This window comes from Hordeum vulgare, chromosome 3H (assembly GCF_904849725.1).
Source record: "Hordeum vulgare subsp. vulgare chromosome 3H, MorexV3_pseudomolecules_assembly, whole genome shotgun sequence".
NCBI lineage: Eukaryota > Viridiplantae > Streptophyta > Magnoliopsida > Poales > Poaceae > Hordeum > Hordeum vulgare.
Genome location: NC_058520.1, coordinates 588,403,879 through 588,423,550, shown reverse-complemented (window position 1 = coordinate 588,423,550; position 19,672 = coordinate 588,403,879). Strand labels below are relative to the sequence as shown.

The 19,672-nt window shown below is 43.5% G+C and overlaps 2 protein-coding genes across 2 annotated transcripts; both read left to right on the top strand.

Annotated features, from left to right (window-relative positions):
* Positions 1-5,147: 5,147 nt before the first annotated feature.
* LOC123440853 (putative glycine-rich cell wall structural protein 1) lies at positions 5,148-6,031 on the top strand. Its single transcript, XM_045117395.1, has one exon. It carries the CDS (start codon positions 5,185-5,187, stop codon positions 5,779-5,781), a length of 597 nt encoding a protein of 198 aa, XP_044973330.1. The 5' UTR covers positions 5,148-5,184; the 3' UTR covers positions 5,782-6,031.
* Positions 6,032-13,781: 7,750 nt separating this feature from the next.
* On the top strand, positions 13,782-14,665 carry LOC123440852 (putative glycine-rich cell wall structural protein 1). The gene has a single exon (XM_045117394.1). The coding sequence runs from the start codon at positions 13,819-13,821 to the stop codon at positions 14,413-14,415; it is 597 nt and encodes a 198-aa protein (XP_044973329.1). The 5' UTR covers positions 13,782-13,818; the 3' UTR covers positions 14,416-14,665.
* Positions 14,666-19,672: the final 5,007 nt, after the last annotated feature.

Below are 19,672 nucleotides of genomic sequence, written 5' to 3'. Positions count from 1 at the left end.
AAGGTGTATTGCAAAACTCTTAGTTTGTCTTGAAGATTGAATTGCTTACCGTGCGTCCAACCTAGTTATCCGCATCTTCACATACATCGTTGGGATTCTTCACGTGTGGATGCTTTTTTAATTGTCAAGATTAAGACGCATGTAAGAATTAATTTAGTTGGGTGCCGTGTACTTCATCGTGGAGTATAATCGACTCAGTTATTCGGTGTAACCAAACATAACTAACACAAGCTGGGCACAACTAATATCAATTTGATCTTGTGTTAGTTGTCGCGCTTATCCACATGCAAAATGTTCTTGTACTGTGAAAAAACATGATAAAATCTATTATGTTAGATTCAATTTGTTTTATCATGTTTTTCATGGAACAAGAACATTTTTGAATGTACACCGGGCATGGCTTACTGTATTTCCTTTTGGCAACGGTACCTCTCTGATCTACCACCCACCACATGGTAGCCTTTCATATTCTTTCTTATTAGCGTGTGTTTGTGTTGTTGCCTTAAACAAACTTATTTTTATATATTTTACACCCGAAATTGTTGTACGGACATGACGATTGCTTTATCAATAAAACAGAGAGAAAATCTGTTTTCGGGAGAAGACAATAGATGCTAGGGACCCCACTAGTAGAAAACAGAGCTTTGGTCCAAGGGAGATAAGAGCTAATATTCCGGTTCTGTTACGAACCAGGACCAATGGGTGCATCAGTCCCAGTTCATGAGGGTAGGGCACCGGCCGGGCAGGATCCTGGTTCGTCCGACCCCTTTGGTCCTGGTTACACACACGAACCGGGATCAATGGTTGTCGCTCCTGGCGTAGCACCTGTAGTCTCGGTTGGTGGTTGAAACCTGGACTAAAGATGAGTGTTTTGTCCCGATTCTTGCCACCAACTGGGACCAAAGAGATGCCTATATATACCCTCGCCCGTGCCCACCCTCTTTTCTGTTTTTTGGCCATGTGGGATGTCTGCATGCCCTGCTTTGTTCACCGTTCTATGCATGCACATGAGGTGTTCGATGAAATGACCGAGCCACACTTAAGCTTTCTCCTCTCCAAGCTTGACCTCCAATCTCCATTTTCCTCAAGATTTGTCTAGGTTTGGCGGTGCACCAACTACACAAGTGTTCTAAAAGGTTAGCTACTTTATCCTTTCATCTCTCGCTGCTAGTTTAGCTAATTTCAAATGCTCTAGAAGTAGAGTGGTTCGTGGGTTTTAGTGTAGGAGTGTATGTGGGAGTTCTTTTGATTTATATGTACAATATGAGCTCAAATTAACTTCCCGTCCACGTCCTCACCGTCGTCGATCGCCCGCGTCGATCTCGTCACCGACACCGCCGTGGTGGCTTCCACGTAGCTAGCTCGTTCAGCCTGATTTCACGGATCCTTGCTACCCCGTGGATAGTATCATAGAGGCTGAACATTGTATGCTAATGGCAAAATGCCAGAACCTGACCTTGAAAGCGGCGCTCGACTCTGTTGTACCTCCTCGAGCTGAGGAAACTTTCCATTGCCGTCCGATTCGACATGATTATGATATTGTGATGGTGGATGAAATAATGGAGGGATTTGAGGAGTGGGCGCTTGACTACCCTACAGGTGAAGGGGAGATTCATTTGAAAAATTCTCTAAGGTCTATATGTCTAGGAGTACATCAAGCTCCCAAACTGGACGCCTTAGCAGACTCATCAGCTGACTCCTCCTCCTCCGGCGCATGAGCGCACTCCGCCTCCTCCGGCGCATGAGCGCACTCCTCCTCCTCCTCCCTTGCCTCCTTCGGCGTGTGAGCGCACTCCGCCTCCTTATCTGCCTCCTCCGGCACATCAGCAAAGGCGGAAGATAGACACCGCCGCTCTGGCGGGTAGCAGTACAAGACGCGGGAAGAAAATCAAATTTGGTCCAAGCCTAAAGGCTCCTGCAAAGTTAGTTACCATATGAGAGGACTAAGGAGGAAAACACGGTAATCATGGATGCCTATAATAAGTCCTTTTTTGCACCGAAACGTCCACCTCGAAAGGAGAAAATTGATCCGGTAAAAGCAAAGCGCTGTCTGGATGCCCTTAAGCGACCACCACCGCGTGTGCTGCCATCACACTATAAGCGAATTCTTGGAAAGGCATATGATCAAGCGAAGCAGTAGGGAAGCTTAAGTACCAGTGGTGCAAGAAGTGGGAAAACAATTCCCCAGCTCGGCGAAGAGGATAAGCAATCATGCCGCCGTATCAATGTGTTTACCTATGTTGCTCATATTGACCCGGGGTCCTGGTTTCGCTCTTGGTGATTACTTAAGCGAAGATCTACAGTTCGAAACTGCCTCGATAGTAGCCCTTATATACAAGCATGGGAAGCCTCTCGTCAAACCTGAGCAGTTGACGGAACAATCAACGATGATGCGAAGACTACATGATTGATACTTGAAAGCCTGCATGGATGGCACCAACAGTATCTACGTGTGAATTAAAGATAAGCACTTTTACAGTGAAAATGGGTCGTTGTACATTGAGTTTGATGAATTCTTTCAGTTATACAATCAAGACGCCCTTGACAAAACGATCGTCAGTTCCTATAGTCTGTAAGTATTATTTCTATAATTAAGTCACTAGCTCAGCTCCTTCATTATTGCGTGTAACTATCCTTACTATATTATGCAGATTGAAGATCCTCGAATGCAAAAGAGGACAAATATATGACATTGGGTTTATTAACCCAAATACCGCAAATGCACATAACGTATGTAAGACTCCCATGGATAGCGGGATATTGTTGCTAACTGTGTTACTTCGACAACATGAGAGAAGGAAAATACTATTTCCTTCCAACTTCGAGTGAGTGTTACTAGTTGTCTTCGACACATTCTGTTTCACTTACTCAAGGCTAAGTGTAATTGATGGGTTATGTGTGCGCAGGTTTCACTTTGTTCTGTTAATCATTAGGCTTGACGAGGGACTAGTACTTGTCTTGGACTTGCTACGAAAGACCCTACAGAGTTGGCGCCGATTAATGAAATGCTCGAAAAGTACGTTCAATCATTATCACACCATGTCGACAACTTTCTTTCATTTTCTAATATCAAGTGATCGTTTTATTTGCCGTGCAGTGTTTGGAAAAAGTTCACCAAGACCGCTAAAGGTGAATGGAATAAGGAGCTGCGATTTTCCTTCTCAAAAGTAAGTAGTACTAGCTAGTTCCGCACATCTTTCATTCATTCTAGTTTCAATACCAGTATCGTGCTTGACTATTATTTTGATCGAACTGTATTCTCGTAAAGTACTGCTTGAGACAGGATCCCGGACTAATTTCTGTGGATACTTCGTTTGCGAGTGGATTCACCAGATGACCTGTGATAACGGCAGATCTTTTAACGAACTTGATTTACGTAAACAATATTCACATTTTTATTTTATTACCAACAACCGTGTTGAGTTTGATTCATATATATTAGCTAGTTAGGAATCGCGAGAGTTGTTATATATTGTATATATGCATGATCGTGTACTATATGTAGTGGGGTCGAGTTGTTCGACCAAGTACGGAGAAAGAGTGGTCACTTGTCTCTATATATGTTCATGATGACGATGTTGTGTAATTAATTGTTCCTTCATTTGTTTATTAGCTAGCGTCGAGTTCTCTCTTGTAGTAGCTACCGTCGATCAAGTACGAAAAAAGAGAGGTCACTTCTCTCTATATATAGTACTCCCTCCGTCCCAAAATAACTGTCTCAACTTTACACTAGCTCTAATACAAAGTTGTACTAAGCTGGGACGGAGGGAGTAGCTAGCTAACACAATATGAAACCCCTAAAACCCTCAAAAAATCCTAAACCCCCCATTTAAAAAAAAACCCGACGCCAGCGAGCTGCTGACGCTTGGCTGCCTTTTGGTCCCGATTGGTGTTACCAACCGGGACTAAAGGTCCTCCTGCCTGAACGCCCCGCAGCGGCCACGTGGAGCTCCTTAGGTCCCGGTTCGTAAGCCAAGCGGGACAAAAGGTTCTGGATATTTGTCTCATTTGTTCGGTCCCGGTTTGAAGAAACCGGGACTAAAGGCCCATTGGAACCGGGTTTAATGTCCTTTTTTCACTAGTGTCCATTGATTATTTATGTATGTTATGGCTGGTTTTGTCAATGATGTTAGGCATTTATCAGGGGAGAAAAATGTTGAGCGTGTAATTACGCTGTTCAGTTGATAAAACAGTTAGGTATCATGGTTTGTAGAGCTAGAGCATCTCCGCTCAATACTAATTTGATCAAAACTAACACTCCATCCGTTCCTAAATATAAGTTTTGTAGAGATTTTACTACGGACTATATACGAAGTAAAATGAATGAATGTATAGTCTAAAGTATGTGTATATAGATAGTATGTAGTTTATAGTAATTTTTTAAAAAAGACTTATATTTAGAAACGAAGGGAGTAAGTAACAAAGGGATGCCTAGTGTATGCTGCATGCAGGCAGCAGTTTAGCATTAGCAGCGGCATGTACATAGACGCTCAAGTCCATCCCAGGGATTGCATGGCATCGGGCAATGGCAAGCTGGACTTTCAACACTTGGACCCGTCGAGCAAGCTGCCCACTTGATCACCCAAATCCTACTAATCAGTAGTTCTTCATGCTCAAGCACGTGGGCCTACGTTGAACTAGTCCGGGCATCAAATAATATGGTGTACGGTGCTGGCATGAACCTGGTTTTGGATCGAGATCTTGCTATGCATCCACTTGAACTTGATCATCTGCTAATCGGTAGTTCTTCATGCACGGCTACTTGACCCAATGACTCGATTACATGGGTGGAGTCGTCGTTTACTTCGACCCCAAATTTAGCTAGGGAAACTTCGAGGTTGCCCTCGCTCCTCTGCTCTAATGTCAACGTACGTACCACTAGAGCTAGCTAGGTGTGTTCAGCAGTGAATGCATGCTTGCATGTATCTTACAACTGTTGAACCCACATCGATGCGATCGCGGTCACGATTAGCAGTCAGTCATCATCGTTTACTTTTACCTGCACCAATTAAAGCGCTAATTATTCTAAGCCACCACTTGAGGGATGAGACATGACTTTGTCAAAAGCTCCACCCACCATCCCCAGCATGCATGGCCGGAAGCACCACTATAAATGTCCATACCATCTTTCCCTTAGAACTCACCTCATCTTACAGCAGTACACACTTCGATAAAATACACACAATGGTAGGCACAAAGCTAGTAGCGCTTGGCTATGTTGTCCTCTTGAGCATTGGACTGACCAATGCTACAAGGGTGGCCAGATACTCCACTGGAAGTGCCAGGGGAACGGGAGGAGGAGGAGGAGAGGGTGGGGGAACTGTGAGTGGTGGTGGGTCGGGTGCAGGAAGTGGAATTGGGTCTGGTGTGAGTTCTAGTAGTGGTAGCCATGCAAGCGGAGGAGGTGGAGGTGGCGGCGGAGGCGGTGGCCAAAATGGTGGAACTGGATATGGTAGCGGGTCTGGCTCCGGCTCTGGTTCTAGTCAATATAGTCAAGGATCTTCATATCCTTATGGTGGTGGACATGGTGGATATACTAGCGCTGGCGGTTCCGGTGGCGGCGGTGGTGGAGGGCAAGCTAGTGGTTATCGAGGATCTAGTGGATATGGGGCTGGTAGTGGCACTGGTTCCGGCTCTGCAACTGCTACTAACAATTGGTATAGACAAGGTAGTACAAACGCAGATGCTGGTGGAAATGGTGGTGGCGATGGCGGAGGAAGAAATGGTGGGAGTGGTGCGGGCAAAGGTGCTGGATCTGGGTATGGCAATGCCAACCCCTAGTTCTGTTTCTGTGAGGAATCTAAAAAAATGAAGCCTAACCTAGTGTGTCAAATCGATGTCTTCAACTCTTTTTTCATTTGTTTGTTATCATCTTACATATGATCAAATAAGGGCTTCATTGTTCTGGTGAAAAATGCACTAGTGTTTGTGATATATTCCAAGAATGTAACATGTCAATGTATCACTATTTATATGTATTAAGCTATACACCATCGTTTTGGTGTCAAAGACGTCACGTCTTTTTATGAAATCATGTATTATTTTTTATTTGAAAGCTTGTACGATTTTTGACATTGTGGTTGTTCTTACACTTTGCGAAATTTGATTTGCATTTAAGTTCCAAAGCTTGTTCCCAGTCTCAAATAGTTTATGTTGAAATGTCTAGGAGCTCTATATAATTTTTTGACAAAGATTTTTTTTGCCGGAATAGGGGGTTTCATTAACTGATAATAATATATTTACAATCCTTCAAAAGGAGCTACAAAATAGCAGATGTTGCATCTAGGATCCAGATGGATCTGTTTGCACTCTTAGCAGCTACTTGCGCGAGAGCATGGTCAACCTTATTTGCCCTGCATGGTGTATCATATGACTTGCTATCCGAGAACAACGATACCATCCTCTAGGCCTCCTTGTACTGGTACATAGCAACGATCTATTGTCTCCTCCATCCTTCAGGATATTATTGAGTGACAAGCTATCAGACTCAATGATCGAAGACATAGTAGCTTGTTTCGGGAAAAGATTAATACCCTCCACACACTCTCATCCACCCACTTACTCGGGATCATGACACCACCCATTCTATACATGATCGTCGCTAGAGTTGACCATAAACTAGCAAAAGTTGTATGTCAACAAAGCAAGTGCCTATAGTTCTACAAATAGGGGATTTCTTTGCTTGGCAAATGCTAATTATCCTCTAGTGTATTAAACCAGATGCTTTAGTTAGTTAGTTAGCCCTCTCAAGTAGTCTTCATGCAAGGAACACTACTACGAAATGAAACACTACTGACCCCTCATCACTGACCGGCTACCGGCGAAACATTGGTGATGAGTTTCAACACCGATCGGCCTCCTCAAAGGCATCAATGATGAGCCTCTTGCGGGTGTGACAGCAAGTGAACACAAATCGGCCGTCGGAGTACCACATGACTCTTAATTAGATGAATACACACCATGTGCACACTTTTATTGCCTATTAAGTTAGCAATTCCTATATATGTATGATATTAAGTTTGTAAAATAAAAATGTTGTTTACTTTATATGAACAGGGGATGGGCGCATTGTGTTGTGACCTTTTAGTGTACTATATATATTGCAGTGCACCTAAATGACACATTGGTAATGTTGATCTATTTTAAGTGCACTACATAAAATAAAAAGAACCGTTGTCCAACCTCCCGACCTTGAATGGGGGGAGGTTTAAATGTAGTTTCTAGTGAGTTAAAGGACTCATTGGAATGTACTTTCACGCGGTTGATGAATCTTTGATGGCAAGACTATTCTCCCAATTGAATCATCGTAGGCAAAGTCTATTTAGTTGAATATGTTTGTAGACAATTGTACATTTGACAATATATGCAAGAAATGCAATGCAATATTGTGCTCACATATTGCGTGAAGATAACTTTGTGTTGTAGTGCAAAATGGGGTGCATCCCCATTTTGCCTCACAAAAGGATGCCATCACTCACCGGAAGTCCTATGCAAATGTCCAGTCAATAAATAACTCCATGGAAGGCCCTTCTCAAAGTTATCACAGACCGACCAGTCTATAATGGACGGCATAACAAGACGACTAGTTCGCATGTATGTGATGCCAATGTTATCACTGACCCCTAGGCAATGACGGGCCTGATACTCATCTCTGATGATACAATTTGTCCGGTCAGCACTATTCAAATTTGTGGTAGGGGAAGGAACATACTCAATGCAGTAGTCATCCTTCTTGAGACTGACCATAAGATGCACCGAAAAACACTAGTCGGGTAGCTTTTAAAGTTGACGTTAAAAATGACAGTGAAAATGTGATGTCGTCGTTCCTTTAGTAGACACTCTGGGCAAAGGGCTTTTCCGATAAAGTGGTGTGCCTGGTTCACTAGTTCTGTATCCAGCGGTAGCATCGCTATAAAATTTCAATCCAAAAATGGCACCGACCAGGTGATTCGCTATCTCCAATGTGGTGGTCTACCAAAGTTGCAAATATGTTTTCTATTCGGGTTGAGCGCGTCAAACATACGGCCAGGTTATAGGAGAAGTACTGCTGCATCTTATTGACAGAGGCCTCTCAGTTCTGTAGTATGCTGTCCACACCATTCTTTTATGAAACATGGCTTAACAAGAAACTTTTTTCTTTTTTAGAGTTCAAGCAGATTTCGTGTCTTATAATCTATTTGCATAAAAGTGAATTTTACTTTTTTGAAGAGGCCAATGTTTTAGACACATGATATGGTGATTTGTTAAGATGTGCGTAACGCGATTTCTTGATTAGATACTCTGTAACCCCAATCCATTATCAGTGTCTCACTAACGTGAAGTCAAAATATGTCGAAGGGCAATTAGTGAAACACATGAGTAGTTGGGAAGAGAAGATGTTCTTGGTTGGGGGGGGGGGGTCTTGTTTAGTTGAACTGCACTCACAAACATGGTCCCCGATATGGTGTCTCTTTTCCAGACGGATGTAGATTCTTCTATTAGAGGGACAACGAAACGAAGAAGAAATATATATTGGCAAAATGAAGTGCGGTTTGCCGAACAAAAATCCATGCGGGTCATGGGCTTGGTATATAGGACCTCCAGGTTAAGAGCGATGTTTTACTTAGTCAATGGATGTACATGATTAGCACTTAGGAAGGTGTATTGCAAAACTCTTAGTTTGTCTTGAAGATTGAATTGCTTACCGTGCGTCCAACCTAGTTATCCGCATCTTCACATACATCGTTGGGATTCTTCACGTGTGGATGCTTTTTTAATTGTCAAGATTAAGACGCATGTAAGAATTAATTTAGTTGGGTGCCGTGTACTTCATCGTGGAGTATAATCGACTCAGTTATTCGGTGTAACCAAACATAACTAACACAAGCTGGGCACAACTAATATCAATTTGATCTTGTGTTAGTTGTCGCGCTTATCCACATGCAAAATGTTCTTGTACTGTGAAAAAACATGATAAAATCTATTATGTTAGATTCAATTTGTTTTATCATGTTTTTCATGGAACAAGAACATTTTTGAATGTACACCGGGCATGGCTTACTGTATTTCCTTTTGGCAACGGTACCTCTCTGATCTACCACCCACCACATGGTAGCCTTTCATATTCTTTCTTATTAGCGTGTGTTTGTGTTGTTGCCTTAAACAAACTTATTTTTATATATTTTACACCCGAAATTGTTGTACGGACATGACGATTGCTTTATCAATAAAACAGAGAGAAAATCTGTTTTCGGGAGAAGACAATAGATGCTAGGGACCCCACTAGTAGAAAACAGAGCTTTGGTCCAAGGAAGATAAGAGCTAATATTCCGGTTCTGTTACGAACCAGGACCAATGGGTGCATCAGTCCCAGTTCATGAGGGTAGGGCACCGGCCGGGCAGGATCCTGGTTCGTCCGACCCCTTTGGTCCTGGTTACACACACGAACCGGGATCAATGGTTGTCGCTCCTGGCGTAGCACCTGTAGTCCCGGTTGGTGGTTGAAACCTGGACTAAAGATGAGTGTTTTGTCCCGATTCTTGCCACCAACTGGGACCAAAGAGATGCCTATATATACCCTCGCCCGTGCCCACCCTCTTTTCTGTTTTTTGGCCATGTGGGATGTCTGCATGCCCTGCTTTGTTCACCGTTCTATGCATGCACATGAGGTGTTCGATGAAATGACCGAGCCACACTTAAGCTTTCTCCTCTCCAAGCTTGACCTCCAATCTCCATTTTCCTCAAGATTTGTCTAGGTTTGGCGGTGCACCAACTACACAAGTGTTCTAAAAGGTTAGCTACTTTATCCTTTCATCTCTCGCTGCTAGTTTAGCTAATTTCAAATGCTCTAGAAGTAGAGTGGTTCGTGGGTTTTAGTGTAGGAGTGTATGTGGGAGTTCTTTTGATTTATATGTACAATATGAGCTCAAATTAACTTCCCGTCCACGTCCTCACCGTCGTCGATCGCCCGCGTCGATCTCGTCACCGACACCGCCGTGGTGGCTTCCACGTAGCTAGCTCGTTCAGCCTGATTTCACGGATCCTTGCTACCCCGTGGATAGTATCATAGAGGCTGAACATTGTATGCTAATGGCAAAATGCCAGAACCTGACCTTGAAAGCGGCGCTCGACTCTGTTGTACCTCCTCGAGCTGAGGAAACTTTCCATTGCCGTCCGATTCGACATGATTATGATATTGTGATGGTGGATGAAATAATGGAGGGATTTGAGGAGTGGGTGCTTGACTACCCTACAGGTGAAGGGGAGATTCATTTGAAAAATTCTCTAAGGTCTATATGTCTAGGAGTACATCAAGCTCCCAAACTGGACGCCTTAGCAGACTCATCAGCTGACTCCTCCTCCTCCGGCGCATGAGCGCACTCCGCCTCCTCCGGCGCATGAGCGCACTCCTCCTCCTCCTCCCTTGCCTCCTTCGGCGTGTGAGCGCACTCCGCCTCCTTATCTGCCTCCTCCGGCACATCAGCAAAGGCGGAAGATAGACGCCGCCGCTCTGGCGGGTAGCAGTACAAGACGCGGGAAGAAAATCAAATTTGGTCCAAGCCTAAAGGCTCCTGCAAAGTTAGTTACCATATGAGAGGACTAAGGAGGAAAACACGGTAATCATGGATGCCTATAATAAGTCCTTTTTTGCACCGAAACGTCCACCTCGAAAGGAGAAAATTGATCCGGTAAAAGCAAAGCGCTGTCTGGATGCCCTTAAGCGACCACCACCGCGTGTGCTGCCATCACACTATAAGCGAATTCTTGGAAAGGCATATGATCAAGCGAAGCAGTAGGGAAGCTTAAGTACCAGTGGTGCAAGAAGTGGGAAAACAATTCCCCAGCTCGGCGAAGAGGATAAGCAATCATGCCGCCGTATCAATGTGTTTACCTATGTTGCTCATATTGACCCGGGGTCCTGGTTTCGCTCTTGGTGATTACTTAAGCGAAGATCTACAGTTCGAAACTGCCTCGATAGTAGCCCTTATATACAAGCATGGGAAGCCTCTCGTCAAACCTGAGCAGTTGACGGAACAATCAACGATGATGCGAAGACTACATGATTGATACTTGAAAGCCTGCATGGATGGCACCAACAGTATCTACGTGTGAATTAAAGATAAGCACTTTTACAGTGAAAATGGGTCGTTGTACATTGAGTTTGATGAATTCTTTCAGTTATACAATCAAGACGCCCTTGACAAAACGATGTCAGTTCCTATAGTCTGTAAGTATTATTTCTATAATTAAGTCACTAGCTCAGCTCCTTCATTATTGCGTGTAACTATCCTTACTATATTATGCAGATTGAAGATCCTCGAATGCAAAAGAGGACAAATATATGACATTGGGTTTATTAACCCAAATACCGCAAATGCACATAACGTATGTAAGACTCCCATGGATAGCGGGATATTGTTGCTAACTGTGTTACTTCGACAACATGAGAGAAGGAAAATACTATTTCCTTCCAACTTCGAGTGAGTGTTACTAGTTGTCTTCGACACATTCTGTTTCACTTACTCAAGGCTAAGTGTAATTGATGGGTTATGTGTGCGCAGGTTTCACTTTGTTCTGTTAATCATTAGGCTTGACGAGGGACTAGTACTTGTCTTGGACTTGCTACGAAAGACCCTACAGAGTTGGCGCCGATTAATGAAATGCTCGAAAAGTACGTTCAATCATTATCACACCATGTCGACAACTTTCTTTCATTTTCTAATATCAAGTGATCGTTTTATTTGCCGTGCAGTGTTTGGAAAAAGTTCACCAAGACCGCTAAAGGTGAATGGAATAAGGAGCTGCGATTTTCCTTCTCAAAAGTAAGTAGTACTAGCTAGTTCCGCACATCTTTCATTCATTCTAGTTTCAATACCAGTATCGTGCTTGACTATTATTTTGATCGAACTGTATTCTCGTAAAGTACTGCTTGAGACAGGATCCCGGACTAATTTCTGTGGATACTTCGTTTGCGAGTGGATTCACCAGATGACCTGTGATAACGGCAGATCTTTTAACGAACTTGATTTACGTAAACAATATTCACATTTTTATTTTATTACCAACAACCGTGTTGAGTTTGATTCATATATATTAGCTAGTTAGGAATCGCGAGAGTTGTTATATATTGTATATATGCATGATCGTGTACTATATGTAGTGGGGTCGAGTTGTTCGACCAAGTACGGAGAAAGAGTGGTCACTTGTCTCTATATATGTTCATGATGACGATGTTGTGTAATTAATGGTTCCTTCATTTGCTTATTAGCTAGCGTCGAGTTCTCTCTTGTAGTAGCTACCGTCGATCAAGTACGAAAAAAGAGAGGTCACTTCTCTCTATATATAGTACTCCCTCCGTCCCAAAATAACTGTCTCAACTTTACACTAGCTCTAATACAAAGTTGTACTAAGCTGGGACGGAGGGAGTAGCTAGCTAACACAATATGAAACCCCTAAAACCCTCAAAAAATCCTAAACCCCCCATTTAAAAAAAAACCCGACGCCAGCGAGCTGCTGACGCTTGGCTGCCTTTTGGTCCCGATTGGTGTTACCAACCGGGACTAAAGGTCCTCCTGCCTGAACGCCCCGCAGCGGCCACGTGGAGCTCCTTAGGTCCCGGTTCGTAAGCCAAGCGGGACAAAAGGTTCTGGATATTTGTCTCATTTGTTCGGTCCCGGTTTGAAGAAACCGGGACTAAAGGCCCATTGGAACCGGGTTTAATGTCCTTTTTTCACTAGTGTCCATTGATTATTTATGTATGTTATGGCTGGTTTTGTCAATGATGTTAGGCATTTATCAGGGGAGAAAAATGTTGAGCGTGTAATTACGCTGTTCAGTTGATAAAACAGTTAGGTATCATGGTTTGTAGAGCTAGAGCATCTCCGCTCAATACTAATTTGATCAAAACTAACACTCCATCCGTTCCTAAATATAAGTTTTGTAGAGATTTTACTACGGACTATATACGAAGTAAAATGAATGAATGTATAGTCTAAAGTATGTGTATATAGATAGTATGTAGTTTATAGTAATTTTTTAAAAAAGACTTATATTTAGAAACGAAGGGAGTAAGTAACAAAGGGATGCCTAGTGTATGCTGCATGCAGGCAGCAGTTTAGCATTAGCAGCGGCATGTACATAGACGCTCAAGTCCATCCCAGGGATTGCATGGCATCGGGCAATGGCAAGCTGGACTTTCAACACTTGGACCCGTCGAGCAAGCTGCCCACTTGATCACCCAAATCCTACTAATCAGTAGTTCTTCATGCTCAAGCACGTGGGCCTACGTTGAACTAGTCCGGGCATCAAATAATATGGTGTACGGTGCTGGCATGAACCTGGTTTTGGATCGAGATCTTGCTATGCATCCACTTGAACTTGATCATCTGCTAATCGGTAGTTCTTCATGCACGGCTACTTGACCCAATGACTCGATTACATGGGTGGAGTCGTCGTTTACTTCGACCCCAAATTTAGCTAGGGAAACTTCGAGGTTGCCCTCGCTCCTCTGCTCTAATGTCAACGTACGTACCACTAGAGCTAGCTAGGTGTGTTCAGCAGTGAATGCATGCTTGCATGTATCTTACAACTGTTGAACCCACATCGATGCGATCGCGGTCACGATTAGCAGTCAGTCATCATCGTTTACTTTTACCTGCACCAATTAAAGCGCTAATTATTCTAAGCCACCACTTGAGGGATGAGACATGACTTTGTCAAAAGCTCCACCCACCATCCCCAGCATGCATGGCCGGAAGCACCACTATAAATGTCCATACCATCTTTCCCTTAGAACTCACCTCATCTTACAGCAGTACACACTTCGATAAAATACACACAATGGTAGGCACAAAGCTAGTAGCGCTTGGCTATGTTGTCCTCTTGAGCATTGGACTGACCAATGCTACAAGGGTGGCCAGATACTCCACTGAAAGTGCCAGGGGAACGGGAGGAGGAGGAGGAGAGGGTGGGGGAACTGTGAGTGGTGGTGGGTCGGGTGCAGGAAGTGGAATTGGGTCTGGTGTGAGTTCTAGTAGTGGTAGCCATGCAAGCGGAGGAGGTGGAGGTGGCGGCGGAGGCGGTGGCCAAAATGGTGGAACTGGATATGGTAGCGGGTCTGGCTCCGGCTCTGGTTCTAGTCAATATAGTCAAGGATCTTCATATCCTTATGGTGGTGGACATGGTGGATATACTAGCGCTGGCGGTTCCGGTGGCGGCGGTGGTGGAGGGAAAGCTAGTGGTTATCGAGGATCTAGTGGATATGGGGCTGGTAGTGGCACTGGTTCCGGCTCTGCAACTGCTACTAACAATTGGTATAGACAAGGTAGTACAAACGCAGATGCTGGTGGAAATGGTGGTGGCGATGGCGGAGGAAGAAATGGTGGGAGTGGTGCGGGCAAAGGTGCTGGATCTGGGTATGGCAATGCCAACCCCTAGTTCTGTTTCTGTGAGGAATCTAAAAAAATGAAGCCTAACCTAGTGTGTCAAATCGATGTCTTCAACTCTTTTTTCATTTGTTTGTTATCATCTTACATATGATCAAATAAGGGCTTCATTGTTCTGGTGAAAAATGCACTAGTGTTTGTGATATATTCCAAGAATGTAACATGTCAATGTATCACTATTTATATGTATTAAGCTATACACCATCGTTTTGGTGTCAAAGACGTCACGTCTTTTTATGAAATCATGTATTATTTTTTATTTGAAAGCTTGTACGATTTTTGACATTGTGGTTGTTCTTACACTTTGCGAAATTTGATTTGCATTTAAGTTCCAAAGCTTGTTCCCAGTCTCAAATAGTTTATGTTGAAATGTCTAGGAGCTCTATATAATTTTTTGACAAAGATTTTTTTTGCCGGAATAGGGGGTTTCATTAACTGATAATAATATATTTACAATCCTTCAAAAGGAGCTACAAAATAGCAGATGTTGCATCTAGGATCCAGATGGATCTGTTTGCACTCTTAGCAGCTACTTGCGCGAGAGCATGGTCAACCTTATTTGCCCTGCATGGTGTATCATATGACTTGCTATCCGAGAACAACGATACCATCCTCTAGGCCTCCTTGTACTGGTACATAGCAACGATCTATTGTCTCCTCCATCCTTCAGGATATTATTGAGTGACAAGCTATCAGACTCAATGATCGAAGACATAGTAGCTTGTTTCGGGAAAAGATTAATACCCTCCACACACTCTCATCCACCCACTTACTCGGGATCATGACACCACCCATTCTATACATGATCGTCGCTAGAGTTGACCATAAACTAGCAAAAGTTGTATGTCAACAAAGCAAGTGCCTATAGTTCTACAAATAGGGGATTTCTTTGCTTGGCAAATGCTAATTATCCTCTAGTGTATTAAACCAGATGCTTTAGTTAGTTAGTTAGCCCTCTCAAGTAGTCTTCATGCAAGGAACACTACTACGAAATGAAACACTACTGACCCCTCATCACTGACCGGCTACCGGCGAAACATTGGTGATGAGTTTCAACACCGATCGGCCTCCTCAAAGGCATCAATGATGAGCCTCTTGCGGGTGTGACAGCAAGTGAACACAAATCGGCCGTCGGAGTACCACATGACTCTTAATTAGATGAATACACACCATGTGCACACTTTTATTGCCTATTAAGTTAGCAATTCCTATATATGTATGATATTAAGTTTGTAAAATAAAAATGTTGTTTACTTTATATGAACAGGGGATGGGCGCATTGTGTTGTGACCTTTTAGTGTACTATATATATTGCAGTGCACCTAAATGACACATTGGTAATGTTGATCTATTTTAAGTGCACTACATAAAATAAAAAGAACCGTTGTCCAACCTCCCGACCTTGAATGGGGGGAGGTTTAAATGTAGTTTCTAGTGAGTTAAAGGACTCATTGGAATGTACTTTCACGCGGTTGATGAATCTTTGATGGCAAGACTATTCTCCCAATTGAATCATCGTAGGCAAAGTCTATTTAGTTGAATATGTTTGTAGACAATTGTACATTTGACAATATATGCAAGAAATGCAATGCAATATTGTGCTCACATATTGCGTGAAGATAACTTTGTGTTGTAGTGCAAAATGGGGTGCATCCCCATTTTGCCTCACAAAAGGATGCCATCACTCACCGGAAGTCCTATGCAAATGTCCAGTCAATAAATAACTCCATGGAAGGCCCTTCTCAAAGTTATCACAGACCGACCAGTCTATAATGGACGGCATAACAAGACGACTAGTTCGCATGTATGTGATGCCAATGTTATCACTGACCCCTAGGCAATGACGGGCCTGATACTCATCTCTGATGATACAATTTGTCCGGTCAGCACTATTCAAATTTGTGGTAGGGGAAGGAACATACTCAATGCAGTAGTCATCCTTCTTGAGACTGACCATAAGATGCACCGAAAAACACTAGTCGGGTAGCTTTTAAAGTTGACGTTAAAAATGACAGTGAAAATGTGATGTCGTCGTTCCTTTAGTAGACACTCTGGGCAAAGGGCTTTTCCGATAAAGTGGTGTGCCTGGTTCACTAGTTCTGTATCCAGCGGTAGCATCGCTATAAAATTTCAATCCAAAAATGGCACCGACCAGGTGATTCGCTATCTCCAATGTGGTGGTCTACCAAAGTTGCAAATATGTTTTCTATTCGGGTTGAGCGCGTCAAACATACGGCCAGGTTATAGGAGAAGTACTGCTGCATCTTATTGACAGAGGCCTCTCAGTTCTGTAGTATGCTGTCCACACCATTCTTTTATGAAACATGGCTTAACAAGAAACTTTTTTCTTTTTTAGAGTTCAAGCAGATTTCGTGTCTTATAATCTATTTGCATAAAAGTGAATTTTACTTTTTTGAAGAGGCCAATGTTTTAGACACATGATATGGTGATTTGTTAAGATGTGCGTAACGCGATTTCTTGATTAGATACTCTGTAACCCCAATCCATTATCAGTGTCTCACTAACGTGAAGTCAAAATATGTCGAAGGGCAATTAGTGAAACACATGAGTAGTTGGGAAGAGAAGATGTTCTTGGTTGGGGGGGGGGGGTCTTGTTTAGTTGAACTGCACTCACAAACATGGTCCCCGATATGGTGTCTCTTTTCCAGACGGATGTAGATTCTTCTATTAGAGGGACAACGAAACGAAGAAGAAATATATATTGGCAAAATGAAGTGCGGTTTGCCGAACAAAAATCCATGCGGGTCATGGGCTTGGTATATAGGACCTCCAGGTTAAGAGCGATGTTTTACTTAGTCAATGGATGTACATGATTAGCACTTAGGAAGGTGTATTGCAAAACTCTTAGTTTGTCTTGAAGATTGAATTGCTTACCGTGCGTCCAACCTAGTTATCCGCATCTTCACATACATCGTTGGGATTCTTCACGTGTGGATGCTTTTTTAATTGTCAAGATTAAGACGCATGTAAGAATTAATTTAGTTGGGTGCCGTGTACTTCATCGTGGAGTATAATCGACTCAGTTATTCGGTGTAACCAAACATAACTAACACAAGCTGGGCACAACTAATATCAATTTGATCTTGTGTTAGTTGTCGTGATTATCCACATGCAAAATGTTCTTGTACTGTGAAAAAACATGATAAAATCTATTATGTTAGAGTCAATTTGTTTTATCATGTTTTTCATGGAACAAGAACATTTTTGAATGTACACCGGGCATGGCTTACTGTATTTCCTTTTGGCAACCGGTACCTCTCTGATCTACCACCCACCACATGGTAGCCTTTCATCTTCTTTATTATTAGCGTGTGTTTGTGTTGTTGCCTTAAACAAACTTATTTTTATATATTATACACCCGAAATTGTAGTACGGACATGACGATTGCTTTATCAATAAAACAGAGAGAAAATCTGTTTTCGGGAGAAGACAATAGACGCTAGGGACCCCACTAGTAGAAAACAGAGCTTTGGTCCAAGGGAGATAAGAGCTATAATTCCGGTTCTGTTACGAACCAGGACCAATGGGTGCATCAGTCCCAGTTCATGAGGGTAGGGCACCGGCCGGGCAGGATCCTAGTTCGTCCGACCCCTTTGGTCCTGGTTACACACACGAACCGGGATCAATGGTTGTCGCTCCTGGCGTAGCACCTGTAGTCTCGGTTGGTGGTTGAAACCTGGACTAAAGATCAGTGTTTTGTCCCGATTCTTGCCACCAACTGGGACCAAAGAGATGCCTATATATACCCTCGCCCGTGCCCACCCTCTTTTCTGTTTTTTGGCCATGTGGGATGTCTGCATGCCCTGCTTTGTTCACCGTTCTATGCATGCACATGAGGTGTTTGATGAAATGACCGAGCCACACTTAAGCTTTCTCCTCTCCAAGCTTGACCTTCAATCTCCATTTTCCTCAAGATTTGTCTAGGTTTGGCGGTGCACCAACTACACAAGTGTTCTAAAAGGTTAGCTACTTTATCCTTTCATCTCTCGCTGCTAGTTTAGCTCATTTCAAATGCTCTAGAAGTAGAGTGGTTTGTGGGTTTTAGTGTAGGAGTGTATGTGGGAGTTCTTTTGATTTATATGTACAATATGAGCTCAAATTAACTTCTTACAGTCTGCACATGTGTAGGTGACATCCCGTCCACGTCCTCACCGTCGTCGATCGCCCGCGTCGATCTCGTCACCGGCACCACCATGGTGGCTTCCACGTAGCTAGCTCGTTCAGCCTGATTTCAAGGATCCTTGCTACCCCGTGGATAGTATCGCAGAGGCTGAACATTGTATGCTAATGGCAAAATGCCAGAACCTGACCTTGAAAGCGGCGCTCGACTCTGTTGTACCTCCTCGAGCTGAGGAAACTTTCCATTGCCGTCCGATTCGACATGATTATGATATTGTGACGGTGGATGAAATAATGGAGGGATTTGAGGAGTTGGCGCTTGACTACCCTACAGGTGAAGGGGAGAGTCATTTGGAAAATTCTCTAAGGTCTATATGTCTAGGAGTACATCAAGCTCCCAAACTGGATGCCTTAGCAGACTGATCAGCTGACTCCTCCTCCTCCGGCGCATGAGCGCACTCCGCCTCCTCCGGCGCATGAGCGCACTCCTCCTCCTCCTCCCTTGCCTCCTTCGGCGTGTGAGCGCACTCCGCCTCCTTATCCGCCTCCTCCGACACATCAACAAAGGCGGAAGATACAAGAGGCGGGAAGAAAATCAAATTTGGTCCAAGCCTAAAGGCTCCTGCAAAGTTAGTTACCATATGAGAGGACTAAGGAGGAAAACGCGGTAATCATGGATGCCTATAATAAGGCCTTTTTTGCACCGAAACATCCACCTCCAAAGGACAAAATTGATCCAGTAAAAGCAAAGCGTTGTCTGGATGCCCTTAAGCGACCACCACCGCGTGTGCTGCCATCACACTATAAGCGAATTCTTGGAAAGACATATGATCAAGCGAAGCAGTAGGGAAGCTTAAGTACCAGTGGTGCAAGAAGTGGGAAAACAATTCCCCAGCTCGGCGAAGAGGATAAGCAATCATGCCGCCGTATCAATGTGTTTATCGATGTTGCTAATATTGACCCGGGGTCCTGGTTTTGCTCTTGGTGATTACTTAAGCGAAGATCTACAGTTCGAAACTGCCCCGGTAGTAGCCCTTATATACAAGCATGGGAAGCCTCTCGTCAAACCTGAACAGTTGACGGAATAATCAACGATGATGCGAAGACT